The sequence below is a fragment of the Aphelocoma coerulescens genome, chromosome 7, assembly GCF_041296385.1.
Source record: "Aphelocoma coerulescens isolate FSJ_1873_10779 chromosome 7, UR_Acoe_1.0, whole genome shotgun sequence".
Taxonomy (NCBI): Eukaryota; Metazoa; Chordata; class Aves; order Passeriformes; family Corvidae; genus Aphelocoma; species Aphelocoma coerulescens.
In genome coordinates this window covers 2,363,372-2,380,284 of record NC_091021.1, presented here as the reverse complement: position 1 = coordinate 2,380,284, position 16,913 = coordinate 2,363,372, and the positions used below count along the sequence as shown (strand labels likewise).

General features: G+C 44.9%; 1 protein-coding gene across 10 annotated transcripts in view; it reads right to left on the bottom strand.

The window, feature by feature from the left end:
* Positions 1 to 16,913, bottom strand: part of LRRFIP1 (LRR binding FLII interacting protein 1) — a 102,793-nt gene that overhangs the window by 59,336 nt on the left and 26,544 nt on the right. For 4 of the 10 annotated variants that reach the window (XM_069021741.1, XM_069021740.1, XM_069021731.1 and 1 more), the window contains exon 1: positions 5,011 to 5,093. The exons of the other annotated variants lie outside the window; for them this stretch is intronic. In XM_069021741.1, the coding sequence (XP_068877842.1) occupies positions 5,011 to 5,055 (45 nt within the window). In that variant the 5' untranslated portion in view covers positions 5,056 to 5,093. Of the gene's footprint in view, positions 1 to 5,010; positions 5,094 to 16,913 lie in introns of those variants that run through there. 10 annotated transcript variants of the gene reach the window in all.

Genomic DNA, 16,913 nt, shown 5'->3' with positions numbered 1-16,913 from the left:
ACAACCTGAAGCAGTTTGTCCAAGAAAAGAAAGCCCCAGCCCTGCTGCTGCTGGGCAAAGCCTGGGTGGAATCCCTGCCAGGCAGTGCTGTGATGCACCTGCAGTGTTTGGAATTGCTCATGACACCCACTATCTAAACATGCCCTGAGATGTGTGCTAAAGGCACGAAATCACAGCTCTGGAAACAAGCCTGGTGGCGACTCGACGTGATCCCTTCTGTTTATTTAAAAATAAACACTGACAATCCCAACTGACAGAGGTGAGGAATAACATCAGCACAAACTGTTTTTCCCCTATGGAAAACCAAGGGCCCTAAAGCCTCCATAAACAAAACAAACCAAACACTACAGGCTGTGTATCCTCCTGACAGAAAAAGGAGGAAACAAGATTATTTGATGTTAACATGATTGTAGCTGTCATCCTCAGGAATTTCAATAACCAGCTGAGCTTTCACATCAGAACTAGGTGCCTGTGTGTAAAATTCAGATGTAATTCAAATTATACCTATTTCCCCTGTTTTCCTTGTATGATAAGGGCCAAAGGATTTACACACTTGCTAGCCATGTTGCAGAATTATATATTCTCTCAGAAGCAAGCACAATATAATATGAAATGCAGCAACTTGAACAATAGGAATAAAAATTTAAAATTTAGCCAGTTTTTCTCAGGCCTTCCTGAGAATGAGGCTCACCAGTTTCTAAATGACAGATACCAACCGCAGGAAGTTAAATGAATTTTACTTTGTGCAAAATCACACATGTAGCCTGTCATTTCTAAGGATATAATTCTAGTTTTAGTGCCAATCCGTGGAGCATCTCTACTTTATTCTATTTCATCTTTGCAGTCCTCCAGCTGCTCATTTAAAGCCAACCTGCAAACCTTTTGAGAATAAAAACACATTTTCACTCAGCAGCTTTGACTAACAATGGCTTACATCTTGGAACAAGCATATCGTTTATTTATGAACTTTTTCTTTCCGTGACCACATGTCAGCATTAAGCATCTTTGAATACAAACAACAGAAACTGTATCCTGGGTTCTTGAGCTTTAAGCTAAAAACCTGTTGTTAGCATATACTTTGTAAGAAGTCATCAAGTGTTATTCCATCCTGAACACTCATATTTTAAAGCAACTCATTCTCATCACACCAAAACAAATAATTACAGAATTGCTCAGGCTGGAAGGGACCTCAGGAGGTCTCCTGCTCAGAGCAGGGTCAGCATCACATTCAAATCACCTTGCTTAGGGCTTGGTCCAGATGGCTCTTGAAAACCTCCGAGTTTGGTGGCTCCACAGCCTCTCCAGGCTCCTGTTTCACTGCCCAACTGTCCTCATGGAATAAAGGAATAAATGCCCCTCAAATCATGTGAGAACCTGCTCTTGGCTCCTTAGTAACCCCAACGCCTCTGTCAGAAGGCTGCTGTACCTTAAGGTCTGCATCAAGCACTAAGGAATATTTTCAAGCACTTTCTCAAGGGTGTCTGGGTGCCATTTAGATGATTACACAGTTATTTTCACCGTGGTTCCTGACCAAACACCAGCTCGTTTGTGCTGGACAAAGGAGGATTTGTAAGAAACAGGCCATCCTTCCCTAAAGGGTTTTTGAGCCCATGGCAAAATGAGAGAACGGGGGACAGGAAATATGCAAGGAGAAAAAAAAGAGTTCAGTATGTGAGGCTACCCATGAGACCCTGGAGGGTGCTCTCCAACTCAACAGAAATGTATCATGCTGCAGTCAGGCCAGCCATTAAATGGTCAACCTGTAGCCTTCATAATCCCATTTCTAGCATGCTTTGCTGGATGGAATGACTTCATTCAGAATGAATTTTTTTTTAATACTCTGTAGGTGGCATTGGTGACAAACCTGGCGTCACCCGTGAGCTCAGCGGAAGTAAATCCATCAGGGCAGGGAGGAGTCCACCCCTCACTGTGTACGATGTTATCAAAGTCAAACCAAAGCCTGGTAGCAACCCTAACACCCAACAAATCCTGCAGTGAGTGTGGGAGCCAAACAGGGCCTGTTGCACACAGCTTTTCCTGTGCCAAAGCCCAGCTCAGGTACAGGAGGTGTCCCCCAGCACGGCACAGGGCAGGGATGCCCAGAACAGCCCCACTGCCACCCCACCTGCTCAAGCTGCAAACCTTAAAAAAGAATAAAAACACAGACCAGACTTTCAGACTAACACGGAGGAGCGTCAGATTTATTGTGGGCCTCTTCCTCAGAAGCACAGGCATGACTGAACTCATGGGAGTTTGTCAAACCACACTCTCTGAGCCTCTTGGACTCTGTCCTGTGCTATAAATACCTTGATTTCTTGCACAGGCTGCAAGCAGCAACGCTTACTTTACATTTCTCTCTCTGTGCTGACTGAACCAAAACAGGCTTTGCCTGGCTGACTTTGGTCTTCATCCAGCCCAAGCACTGGGCAGAGCCCAGAGTTGAGTCACCTCTAAGGACAGTAGCAGACACTGCAGCCTGCAGGAGATGCTGCTGAACATTAGAAAACCACCCAAAAATTCACACACTTCTGAAATTCAGCTTACTGAAAGCTATTCTTTAGGCTGCCTAAGGCTCAACTAACTATTCAAGGGATTAAAGATTAAAAAAAAAGAAATTAGGAATCACTAAGACTGAAGGAAGTCATCTTAAAATCATCTAAAATTCACTAGTGACTCAGCAAGCAACACAGGCCTCAATCAAAAGTGACAGATCACTGTCAAAAACAGAAGAATAAAAATATGAAGCCTAACTGCACTCATTACAAAGCTTTTGCAACTTCCCTTTTATGAAATACTGCTCATCTGACAAGAAGAACTGGCAGCTTCAGCCCTACTGAGCAGGTCACACCAAAAAACCCTAATCCTCATCGAGAGGAGGTGGCAACCACACCGCTGAGATGAACACGGAACTGGGCACCAGCTGAAAAATCATCACCTTAATTTATGGGACTCACTCAAATACTACAAATCTACACACTGAATTCTTGTCTTTTTATTGCAGTTGCTCAGAATGGTTTACAGTCACCAAGCCCTGATACAAATACACTGCTGAACTGCAAAGTGCTCGTTGCTTTTGCTGGGCTACTTGCTCAGCACTTGACACTCCTGCTTAAGGGGCACTCGGCTTGAAAATAAAAACCCAGCCCTGTGCAGCAGCAAATCTTTACCCTGGCTTAAGGAGTTCAGTATATTTAGCTCTGAAGAGGGAAAAACGAAGCAGGTTGTAACTGGAGCACAACTACATCTGAAAAAAAACCCAAACCAGGTATTGGGTATCAGCTGGGAAAGGGTGAGAAGAGTCTTCTGCTGCCTGCAGCAGTGGGGAGAAGTGGGAGTATGGGACTTGCAGCTGCTGTGGAGTGGTCCCTATACAGCCTCTTTCTAAACACCACTGGTGGGCACAGGGTCTGGCTGTGCCCGTGGCCAGGGGATAAAGCACAATGGTGACGGAAGCCGCGGCTTCCCGGCCCCGCGCGCCGCGCCAGGGAAGCTGCGCTGTCATTATCGCAGCGATGAGAGAATTATTTAGGTGAGTTGCTGAGGTAGAGGCCAACGACACACACACATCCTGAAGGTGTGCATTCTCAGAGCCTTTCCCTCCTGAAATGGCAAGGGCTTCATTGTTCGCCTGGCAGCCCCAAGACACAGCCAACAAAGACAGGAAGTTATGCTGCTTTTTTGAGCGGTGAAAAATGACTATGTTGACTTGCCACATAGTTACATGTGTAAGAGTTTTCCAGCTATACAAAGCACCCCTCAATTCCAGTGCACTCGAAATTACCTGCTTCTGAGACTAGTAATCAAAATCAGCGTTGTATTTTTTGTGGAGGATTGAAGTGTGAGCTTGCCAGCACCAACCATACCCGGAAAAGCTCTCTGATCCCACTGCCAGAGAAACCTTAAAACACAAGTCTGCCTGACTAAATTACACCTGCTCCCTGTAAGCAACCACTACTGTGCATTGCTGCAATAACTATTCTCAGGCTGATTTAAACCTCTTGCCAACATGCTTCAGACAAAGCCAGCTGGTCATTTTTGGGGTCAACATAATTTTTCATGATGGATGCTGTCCCATTCCGGTACTCCGTATCCTCTTCCTCAAACGTTATAGGACTGTTCATTCTGTTTAGCCAAGTCACGCTTCATCAGTTAAAAATCTGATAAAGTTTGTTGCACTCCTACATAATTTAAAGTCTCTTTAGACATGCAACACCTGATTTGCAATATTCCTGTAACACAGCTGACCAACACAGCTACCGGGCAGAACCAGTGCTAACCCATGGCAATGTTTTTCCAGTCTCCATTTGAGCAACATGTGACCTAACCCAGGAGTTCCAGGAGCTCACCAGGTGAGTGGTGACTATTTAGCATCGAAACAAGAGCGACTATAATGACTTCTATGCTGAAGAGGTCAAACCAGCATATTTATCTGGCATTTTTTTGCACACGAGTTATAAATACAAACACACTTTGCACCACTTACTCATATGGTGATGAACCCCTGAATCATACAGGGCTCGGTCAGTCCACATCCTGCTTCACTCCTCACCTTTCTCTTAAATGCAAATTACTATTCAGAAGCAGCAGGCTGGTGAACCTTAGCCTACAAGTAAACATAGGGATTCCATTCTAATACCCCCGTACCAGCGCCGCTGGCCCGAGAGCCCAGCACAGGCTGGTCTGACAGCTCCTGTCCCTCCGTGCAGGGACTGCAGTGAGCCCGAGTGACAGCTCGTGTCGAGGGATGCCTGACCCGCCCGTGGCCAGCTGGTGGTCCCACGGGGCTGCCGTGACACTTTATTTAGCAATCATTTAACAGGTTCCGCTGGCACGACGGCTCCCGGAGCAGCAAGCAGCTCACGTTTCGTTTCGGTCAGTGATTGTGCAAAGCGAGCCCGGGACAAGCCCCCGGGCCGGGCTCACACGACGCCGGCCGCTCCCGGCTACCACGTGGAGCGCGGGGCTGTCCCGGCCGCGCTGCCCGAGCCCCCCGCGGCCCCCCGGCCTTACCTGCTGCTGGGCAGCCGGGCTGAGGCACTCGGCAGCCGCGTCCATGGCTCCCGCTGCCGCCGACTGTCGCCGGCGGGGCCCGCCCGGACGCGCCCGGCACGGCCCGGGGGCGGAGCGGGAGCGGGGCGCGGGCGGGGAGCGGGCGCTGCGCTCGGCGGCCGGGGCAGCGCGGAGGGAGCGCTGTGTGAGAACACACACCTGCCGCCCGGCATCGCCCCGAAACGCGCACGGCATCCATCACGGAAAGGGCCTCCTCGCCTCCTTTTTGTCCCCGAGGAAGATAAACAGCCCCAGAACATCCCAACAACTCGGCGCACGCCACCCCCGCCCTCCCTCCGGGCTGCACATCCACCAGATAACACCCTGCTTATAAATACATATTCGTGTTCACGCCAGGCGGCCTTTGCATGGCAGAAACAAACCGCCCCACTGCTGTTAATTGCTGCAATTATATCGGTGCTGTGGATTGCGTTGTGTAGAGCCGAGCTTAAAAAAGAGCCATCCGTGCTGGATGGGCTGGTGTTGGTTTTATTCTTTCAGAAATGGCATTACACTCTAAGGAGTAATGGGAAAAAAAAAAAAAAAAACCAAAACACGTAATCGAAGTCTGACAGTACTGCAGAAGAGCAATCGGGAATAGCGGCTGGCCAAAAAATAAGGACACCCTGCATTTCAAAAGGTTCTTGGTGATGAGCTGGATGAGCCGAAGGCACAGAAGGATTAGAAGGCACAAGTGCTTTTAAGTGGCACTCACTGGGACGATTCCCCCAGAACAACTGAAGGCACGGTCAGAGCTGATATCCTGGCTCCGTGGAGATTAATGCCATCTGTTGATTCCAGCTGATTTCACCCAAAGCATCTCTCGATTCCCCTTGTCTTCGCCCCAAGCTCACACACCTATCCCCTCGCAAAGGCCAGGGGGGAAGCCGCCAGGGCCGGGAGAGCTGTGAAGCTTAAAGAGCTCATTTTACCCACGGCCATTCTGCAGCCGCAACAACAGAGCACACGGGGAGTCATCTCCTCCTGGCACGGGATTTTCCACGGCAAGCCAAACAGGTTGCTCCTTAGCAACTCAGCCTGCGCCCTCCTTCGCAGTCAGGGAGCTCAGCGAAGCCTCCACCCAGAGTCTGAGCTCAGTTTTTCCGTGAGCTGCCTGCCCAGGACAAGGAATCTGGTTTCTCAGGCTGGCAGAGCACACGCTGCCATGCTGCTGACAGTATTTTAGCTAATTTGGAAGCACTGGCACTGTTTTACATTTGGGGGCAATACTTCAGCTGGATTCACTGGCAGTCCCTGGACCCAAGCCATGTCCCACTGTCCCTGGGAAGGCCAGTCATGCTTCCTTTAAATAAGAGGGATTAGGGACGTCTAACTTGCACCCTGCCCCTGGGAGAAACCCTGCTGAAGTCAGGTGAAGCTTTACAATTGTAAAGCAGACCGGTTTTCTGTAAATCATAGAACTACAGAATGGTTTTGCTTGGAAAGGACCTTAAAGTTCATCCCATTCTACCCCCCTGCCATGGGCAGGGACACCTTCCACTAGAGCAGGTTGCTCCAAGCCCCGTCCAACCTGACCTGGAACGCTTCCAGGGATGGGGCAGCTGCAGCTTCTCTGCAACCGGTGCCAGGGCCTCCCCACCCTCACATGGAGGAGTTTCTTCTTAATATCCCATCTAACCCTACCCTCTGCCAGTGGGAAAACATTCCCCCTTGTCCTGTCACTCCCATACACCTTGTCAAAAGTCTCAATCGTTCCTATAACAATTCCTTTAAGTACTGAAAGGCTGCAATAAGATCTCCAAGGTCACATCTTACATTAAACTCCAAAGCCACCAGTTGAGCCTACAAGCTCTTTTTAACTTCTTTACCAGGTAAAGGACCCAATTTTGCTTTAACAAAATAAATTTGAACTGTCTCAAATCCACACCAGCGTGTGTAAAAAGAAACTAATAAAATACTGTATGCTCCTGTGAAGCATCTGTAATTTAAATCTACATTTAACACACACTCACTTCATCCTCCAGCACAGCTTATACCGAAATCAGGAACCAGGCCAATGTAACACCATCAGCAAATGCTCTCCTTTTCCAGGTGGTGTAACCTTCAGCCCTAAGCCTCATTTAAGGCTGATAAAGTTCTCAGTCTGCTGCGCTTCCTTATCCTCTGTCAGCAAGAGCAAAGACCATCAGAGATCTGCAGGACCCAAAGGAAGGCTCTGGCCTGCCCTGGCTGCCTGGAGCTGCTTTCCAGGTGCTGGAAACCTCTCCATTCCACCCTGCCATCCTGAGCAGGTCTGTCTTTTGTGAACAGCCCCAAGTCCAAGAGGAGTTATGCCCTAATTCCCAGAGGCTGCTCAGCATTTCGTTTTGGTGCAGGTAACAGCATGATTTGGGGATTCCTGCAGTGTTTGGTGCTCAGCTGTGAAGAAGGCACTTCTGGACTACGGCAGCTCACCCCAAGGCAGCCAGGACCAGGCACTGGAGTTAATTCTTCAGGAAATGATACATATTGCCTTATACATAGAAATTTTAACAGAGAAGGGAAGGGGAGTGATGTTAACTGTGTAAATCCAAAGCATCAGAACAACTCAGCGTGACAAATATCTCCAGCTTAGCTTGAAACAGACAATTTGTTCTGGTTCTTGCTTAACGAGAATTAACCTCTCCTTACATTTGCTGGCAAATCTCTACAGGTTTTGCACTGTCACTTGGAAAATACACTGAATATATAAGTATTTCCTACACAAGGCATAAATTACCCCCCTCCCCCCCCCACCTTTTCCTATTTACTTTCCAAGCCAAGATGTTTGGTTTTATTTGGTTTACTTGAGGAAACACTTCATACATACCCCCGGGATAAATTCAAACAAACAACTGTACTACAGACCTGCTGGGTCGGAACTGAAGGATCAAGAGGTCTTTTCAATGCTAGCAAACTTCCATTTTTCAGTAATACTGAACAGAGCTGACAGGGCTCTGAACACACACCTCAGCATTTTATAATTGATTTTATAAAAAGGGAGGCTCGGAATTCTAATCAGGTGCTGACACATCCCCTCAAAACTGCAGTGCCTATCTCGTCACAGCTCTCTCCTGTTCAGACAGATAGCACAGGCATATAAAGCTCTGCTAAAATTGATATTTATTTATTTATTCACAGTTGAAATATTTATTGATATTTATTTATTTATTCACAGTTCTTGTGTCCATGCATTTTCCATCTGAAATAGGATGCTGTGGAAGAATGACATTAATTCCAGGACATAGCTAGGCAGGAAGGATGTTACCAGTGGAAATATGCATTGCACGTACTACAGTGCTAAACTGAGCCTACGAAAAACAGGCAATGGGAGATTGAGAAGGGGGGGAAAAAAGAGTCAGTTGACACTTCCAGAAACCTGGTGGGATAACTGTGAGTTGGGTACGTCTAAGAAAAAAAAAAAAAGAAAAAAAAGGAAGTTTACTGCACTTAGGACAGCAGCTCTGATTCCAGTGAGACAGACTCTGTATCTCCCCATGGGGAACACACCTTTCCTTTGCAAAAACACACACATACAAAATGCATGCCTGCACTCAGAACAATGCAATCCTCCACAAATGCTGGCCCAAATCCTAAAAATCAGCTTTCCACAACTGCAGTTTACCCATAACAACCAAGGAGCTGCGTTAAAAGGAAGAGGGAAAGATCACCCAGTCATCCTCCAGGTATGTTATTATCACTGATAAACTCAAATTCCAAGGAAGCCTGGCCCCCAGCACAGCTCATATTCAATTGCTTTTTCTTTTATCTTTAAGTCATGTTGTAGGTAGGTGTCATGGTTTAGCATAGTTTGGGTTTTTAGTTAAAGAAGGCTCCATCAGCCACGGAAGTGATTCTTTGCAAAGAGGTGCTTACAGCTTCCTCTATGACCCAACAGAACCAATCAGCCGGCTAGTTTGAATATTGGCAACTTTTTAGAGCCACTTAAGAAGCTTGACACACCTCTGTGATCCACATTTAAGGATGAACAAAGCCTGGGAAAACTCTCTTGCTTAGTTTTTGGACAGGTAACTTGGGGGCCCGTGGTGCGGCCCAGCGGGGGCCAGGCCGGGCCCTGCTCGGCGCAGGTAAGTAATGGGTGTTTTGAACCAAACCACTACAGTAGGTTAAGAGGCATGGAAGCAGGAAAAAAAAGTAGTCAAAACCTTTAGAGACAGGTTTAAAAACTGAAAAAACCTGCACCATGGAGCACTCTGGCTCCAGCTGGGCACACCTCAGTTCTAATTCTTCAGGAATATAGCAGCCACTTCTCAACACTACCCATCACCAACATACATAACTCAGACTGTATCGTTTATATTTATAAAAATGAAATTCTGTTGGGCATTTCCCGCATTCTCTTCAAGAGGTGTCACTTTTGGTGGACTTGCCAGTGTTGGATTATTGGTTGGAGTTGATCTTTCCCAACCTAAATGATTCTATGATTCTTAGAATTTCAGTAGTGTCCATCCATATCATATTTACTCCTGGCTTTCCAAACAGTGGGAACAGAGAAAGCAAGTTTAATTTTGTGGGGAAAAAAGCTAAAAAATACTTTGTATTAGAAGAAGTATTTGGTTACTCTGGTTTTGGGGGGTTTTTAAAATAAGGTTCATAGTGTTGTTCTTCGAATGCTGAAGAAAGCCAATGAACACCTCTGGAGTGACAGCCACCCGAAGTCAGACAGACAGGAAAAGTGACATCTGCGCCTCATCACTTCATCACCCCTGCCTGCTGGGGCACCCTGGCACGCCTGGAGCTCAGCTGGCCACGGGAACAAAACCTCCTTGTAGCCCGTCACCAAGGCACTGAACTCCAGCGCACGCAGCCAAGCGCTCCTTAGGAAAACAATGTCCGGTTTTCAGCACCAAAATCCCCTGCCAGCATCAACAGATTATCTTCTGTCCAGGCTGCACGGCAGCGCAGGGAGGAGGAGGAAGGAAACTGCTGGATCAGGCACAAGTCAGACTGAGTCATGCTCCAAGAGGGAAGCTGGGAGGCTCTTGGGGACCCTGTGGCGTATTTGTCATTCAGCTTCAAAACAGAGATGCCATCAACATTTGGTATTGAATATATTAAAGCCTGACCACTTGAGCTTCAGAAATTTGAAATATGGGTATATGAAAGCTGAAATATGGGTGTATGAAAAGTTACGTGATCTTCCTGTTTTAGAAGAGACAGATTCAAGAGTGCTTCCCATAATAAAAATTCCTGACCTAGTCTTAAGCTTTTGCTTAATAATGAAAAAAAAAAAAAAAAAAGAAATCCAACCAAATTAGAAAAAGAGTTCTGGTTTGGATCATCTCACAGCACCTGAGTGTACAGATATCTGTGTAAAAAACCCACAAAAATGATCCAGCAAGAGCCTTTCACTTGTAGAAAAGTGCTTCTCTGCTGGTGTATCCACAGCTTTGCCATCTCCCAGCCTCTACTTCCAACCTAATGAGATTAAAGAGTTGGAATTAACCATTTCTACCACGACTGTAAATTCTGTGAATTGGAAACCCAACAGTAATTCCAAAAAGTACCACACAAAAGGGCAGAGGTTCTGCACTTCATCCTACCCCCACATCAGGGACATTAGGTGGGAAAACACCACCAGCATTTGCAAGTTCTGGGAGTGCCATAGTTAAGTCACTGAGGTCTCCAACTCAACATGCAAAAAAAAAAAATAAAAAAAGACAAATCAATTAAATGCAGAGTAAAAATCAAGTCCAAAAAGTCAGACTTACAGCTAAACATCATTAGGGCTTCAACTCAAATATTTGACTGTATTTACTAGAGAGAATGAACTAGGATGGCATCCTAAATGTACAGGGATCACATCTTTACCTTAAGATCCTCTGCAAACACCAAACAATCTCATTATCAAACATCTTAGCAAAAAACCTGACCGTTCCCTTTGAGAAGTGTGCAATTTTCCCGTACAAGGAAGATAATAAGGATACCTACAGAGGACAGCTGACCACAGGAACTGTGCTGGTGTTCCCCATGACCACCCTGACTGCAGCCTGAAGCTATTTTCCTGGGTCAAGCTCATCCACACCCTGCAATCCTACAAGACTGAAGTTTGGTGGGAAATGAAATGATGAATTTTTTTCATGGAAAGCTTTTCTTGCAAGGGCATTCCAAGAGTGACTTCCAATTTTGTTTTTAGGGTTTCTCAGAATGCTAGAGCTTTGGTTTTCTGTTTTCCTCAATTCCCAAGCACCAGGAGTAGGAACAGGCAGACGCTCTGCTCTGACATGCTGAGTGTGCTGCTGTGAGTTATCTGTGTTTAAGGGATCAGCATTCTTGGTCCTCTTGCTTAACATTTTGAGCCAAAGACTGGGGAGGGGAGGAGGGAATGAGACCCACATCTAATGAAGGAATTTATACACGAGCACTGTCCGCTGTGGAGAAACATTTGCTGATGTGTTTGCCAGGAAAGCCATCTTGGAGATATAACTTAGGCATGTGAGCAGAGGCTGGAAAGTCTTGTTGACACAGACCTTTTCCCCCCCACAAAGGAGGAGAATGTTTATTCTGCAGCGAACAGCCTGTACAGCTCTACAATGCAAAAGACAATTAGGGAGCTGCATCCTACCTCGTAAATTATATTGCCATGGAGTCCCAAGGAGCTGCTGCTAAAAATATAACAATAAACAAAATTTAGTCTAAACAAAAGCGGAGCTCCACCAGGAGCTTGCATGGATTACCGAAGCAAATCCTGCCACAAAGAATTGATCTTAAAGCACCTCTTAAAACTGAGGTATCTTGTTATCAGTTCCATCTTGGCAGTGGTTTAGAGGCATTTATTATCTCAGAAAATGTTTTTGCTGGTGGGGTTTTGTTTTGATTTGGTTTTGGGGTTTTTTTTTTATAAGCATTACAGCTCCATTCTCCAGCACCACTCTATATATAGAGTGCACCACTTCCACTGCTATTTAGCAATCAATCACTCGTCCTGTTTCCACTCCGAAAAAGCAAAACAGGGATGAAAGAGCAACTCCAGGATAGGATGTTGGCTGGCAGCTCCTCAGTTAGTATCAACTGACCACATTTACGTCACTTCTTCAATTGGCATTTTCTCCCTAAATAGCTCTCTGGTCAGTAAGTGGTTGCTCCCACCAGGGAAGAATTTGGATCCTCCTCTACAGCTGTTACCTCCGAGAACAAATCCATATGTTTTCTAGACCCTGGATAATCCTGCAGTCATGTATTTTACATCAAGACTGTTAACTCATGCAAATAGTTTTGGGGGAGGCAAATTGACTTTGATAACAGCTGGATCACTCACACAAATAAATTAATCAGAAATGATTCCTAGAAGGATAAAAATAAACAAAACCCGTGGGCAGCATTAGCAAATATGGGCTGGAATTTCACAAGGAAAGCATAAAAAGCTTCCCAGTGTTGTCTCCTGAAATAGTTATTTGCATGAAGCTGCAGCCAGTGGTTTCTTCTACTTGTTTTACCCAACTTCTTTATGAAAAGAGAGAAGTTTCTCTTTTGCAGTGACGACAGCAGCGTTTTGCAGCAACTGTTGTTCTCATTTAAAATTTAAATAAAACCGAACCTCAGAACACCCAAGTAGAGTGCTGTTTAAATACTGTGTTTCTGTTTGACTGCAGAACTGCCTCTGCAATTAAAGTCACTCAGAGTTCACAAATAAAAGAGCTGAGCTGTATTTCAGACCTTTGGTGCTTGACTTCTATTTGGAAGCAAACCCCCAACCAGTGTTTCCCACTGGGAACTCATCCTCAGGCACCAGCACACAGCAGAAATACCCTTAATAAGGAAGCACGCACGCAAAATTAATTCAGCCACTGGTACACGTTACTGAAGAGCCAACATGTTTGTCTGGACCATAAAGTAAAGCACAATGACCCCATTTGGAACCTGCAATGAAGTGCAAGTTTTAATCTAGTTTCTTTACAGCATAAACACAGGCTGGGGAGGGCTCTGGGGCTGGGTGGATGCCAACATCTTTTTGATGCATGGACATAAACAGAGGTTTTGTTCCTGACTGGTAAAAAATACTTGAAGTATAAATAAGAAGTGAAATTCAGGGATTGCTACAAGCAATGTAATCTGTGGGGATCACACTCTGGTCCCCACTGAACTGCAAATTTCTGTCTGAATAAAAGCTGGCAAATCCTGAACACAGCTCTGCACTTAGAGCACATTAAAATGTAGATACACACCCCCAGCAACTGCTTAAAATAATGCTCGCACTACCAGTCAAAAGACAAGAAAATCACAAATTTTGAAGTAAAGGTTACTGATGCTGTTCTAGGGATTACCCAGTCTGTGACAAGAAATGATGTAAAGCTTTAAGCAAAGGCATAAATAGGACACTAAGTTCTGTTTTGTTTGGGGTTTTTTTTGTCTCACATCAAGTGCACCTGCTTCCTGGTTTAATCTCAGCCAAAATCCCACCTTTGGCTGCATCACAGAAAGAATAAATACATATACAGGGAATTAATTATTTGTCCAACAACAGCATTGGGTCTCCACAGAAGCACAGACTTTACATGCAGGCACATTTAAGATTGATTTATTCTTTTAAAGCCAAATAGAATGAAGATCAAAAATTTCGGGTAGTCCACTGAATACTCCCCAAAACTGAGATTTAATACCCATATTCCAGTTCCTGGACAGAAACAGTTCAACATGAGTTAAGTGATGGAAACTGCAGAGCTTCCAGTGCTGAGACAAATCCTACCATTATTGTGAAATGGTGTAATATTAGAAATTAGATCATGTGAACTGCTCTTGTTTCAGTGTCACACTGATGTAGGCCCTTCCCATTTTGCAAGAGGTCAGGACAATTTGTCTTTTAAGCTTCAGTGGGAAATTCCTGAGGGAGTTTCAGGCCAAGAACTGGTCAGTGAAGTTGCACAGGTCTTTGCCATCAATTAGGAGCAGTGAAGAAATCCACAGCACTTCAGTTTCTTGTCCAGAGAACAGAGATTATATGTCCAGAGCTTATCTGTCTCTCTGGAAGAAAACAAACATGAGCAGTATTTTTTACATCTTCAGGCACAGCACATTAGATAGATTTCATGTGGAGATTTTATGCCAGCAGAGCAATTGAGAAATTATAAGGGAAAAAAAAAAAATCTTTCCCCCAGCTACAGCATTTGCATTTACTGGGGATACAGGAGAGCACATGGGAGGCAGAGCTCTTTTTTGGGGTTTAATTTTCAGGAGCCACTCTCTCAACAAGGGCAGCAGCCCAAGGAGTGCAAGTCAGAAGTGCTGACTACAGGAGAGGAGGTGTAAGAGATTTTACTGCTGCCAGTACAGCAGGACTTGCCAAGGCTGCTACAGCTGTGGTACTGGCTCATCTCTGCTTTGACAGAAAAGTAAACCCTCCTATATATTTACAGCACAACAGGATGAGTTCTTGTAAAAAACTAAATTAAATTTTAAAAGCTAATTAAATGCTTTTACAGATTTAGTCCCCTTGATATGAAAGAATGCTCTGATTTGTAGAGGCACACAGAGAAGCAAGTCTTAAAGTCAGTACCTCACCCACTGTATCAGAGGAGAATTCATTACTCCATCTAAACAGACCAAGAATGAACTCCAAGCTTGTTTGAACTGGCCTGAACCCCACAAGAGGGAGCAGCAATCAAGCAAACCAAGTAAATCAAGCAAAGCACGCTCTTTGGTGTTCCTAAGGAGACACTACTTCCACCACACAAAGCTGGACCCCTGAATTTTCAATATAAATGTTTAATGGCTATTCAGTCATTGAGGATGTGGATGCAAATTATCATTAGAGGATAAGAGACCACAGTAGAAGGGACACTCCTCTGTGTTCCTACTGAGGACACAGTAATTCAGCCTCAAATTATTACCATTACCAGATACATTTCAACCACTTATGTGAAGAAGCAAACCAACAAAGCTGGCAGGGGAGTGGGGGTATTTAGAATTTGTGCTAAGTCTCCAGACCCCCCAGATTCTCAAAATAGCCCACAAATCCTAGCTAGCTTTATTTTGTCAGTAATTCCTGTTCTGTATCCTCACTCTCTGCTCCATCAATACTTCAGAAGAATGCAATCAAAGCCTACACGGTTTTTATTTAACTACCAGCCAGCCTTTCAAGAGGTAACAGCTTCAACATTCAGCATCACTTCAACAGCAGAAAAAAACATGAAGAGGTTTGAAAAGGCTCACAATATTATTTCTTGCAGGCTCCCACAACCTTGTGGCTAAGTGGAAGAACAGGCAGCAATGTGCTGTGCTGACAGATGGTTTTCAAGTAGGAGCACCTCAGAGCCTAAAGCAGAAGCTGAGGACTCAACTAAATGCTTTCTTTAGGGGCAGAATATCCTCCACTGTTTTGTCTCTTACCTCCCAGGCTCAGTATTTTGGAACTTATTAATAATTTAGTGCCTTTTCTTAGTTAAGAGTGGGAATTGTAAATAGAGACCATTCAACTATAAATTACAATAGAGAGGGGAGACTGGCAGAAACTTTTTGACAGAGGAGTAGATTGAGACAGAATTTCTTCTTTTTGTACCTCAGGGCAATGTCAGGAGGGCCAACAGAGCACAGCTGAGCTTGGTCACTGACACAGGAACCACAGCTGAAACCCATCATTAGTTCTTCTGGCAGCTCCTGGAGGGTGTGTTTGGTCCTCTTCTCATCCCTCTGGTATTTTTTTTTACTGCTCTCCTTTCCTAGGTTTCTCCCTCTGGGATTACCCACAGTGACCTCAACAGGTATTTCATTATATGCACATCCTACTGACTGACAAAGGGAGGAAAGAGGAATCTGAATTTAATTGAAGCCATGCCTTTGATCATTAAAAAAATGAGGATTTTATATTCATCTGTAAAATCCAACACAGTGCCAATATCACAGAAAAAAAAACCAAACCAACAAATCAAAAACCCAAACCACACAAGGCATTTTTACATGTTCTGGGTTCATTTGGCAATAGACCTTGCACACGTCAGTTACCCCAATACAGGCTTTAATAAAAGCTCTGACTGCTCCCCTGACTTTTTTAAAGCTGTCTGTTACGGATGCAGAAATACTTGGAGCTACAGACATACAAAACATGACTGGTTTTAGAGGCATGTCTGCCAGAGAACAGAAGATCTGTTGTAAATGATTCCAGAATATTAATGTCAAACATTAATCACCACAACACAGTTTACTACTAAACCTGGAGTAGGCTTTTAGGTTATACTAAAAAACCAACCCACAACACGTAAGGAAGGTATACAAAGAATAACTCCCATTATTTTCTCAGCCCTGAAAACAATTTCATGGAGAGTAGCATTTCTGAAAAGACTCCCAGCAACTTCTCCCAAGCTTTAATGACACCCACAGCCATGTCACCTGGCAGTCAAACAGCACAAGAGTTTAAACCAACTAAAATTTGGAGAGAAGACCTCAAAGCCTTCCATGTGGCCAGAAGCAGTGACGCCTTAATAGGCAGCAAATCTCCATGGCTCAACAGCACCAATTAAGCAGGGAAGTAGCAGAGCTCCTTGAAACCTGAGATGCTGCCTGAAAGGAAAAAAAGTCTCCTTGAGGTCACTGAGAGTTCCCGGTGACCTTTTGCAAATGCAGATAAATCTGTGGGTTTGTCCCCGGTGAGCTCCACCTGCACTTCCCTGGCAGTCCCAGGAAGATCCAATGCCAGGATACTTTATACAGTTGAGAAATTCTGCTGTGGTACAAGCAGTGAGCTGAGAAAAATGTACCCTTGCCAAGCCAATTCCAAAAAAAATCAATCAGTGCAGACTCAAGGGCATGAATGACCAGCTTATTCAGCTGCTCACAGCAAACACCACAGAGGGAAGCAGCACTACCTGACCATCTTAAATGGCTCCTCAAGAGATGTAAGAATTGCTGCTGATCAAAATATTACCTAAAAG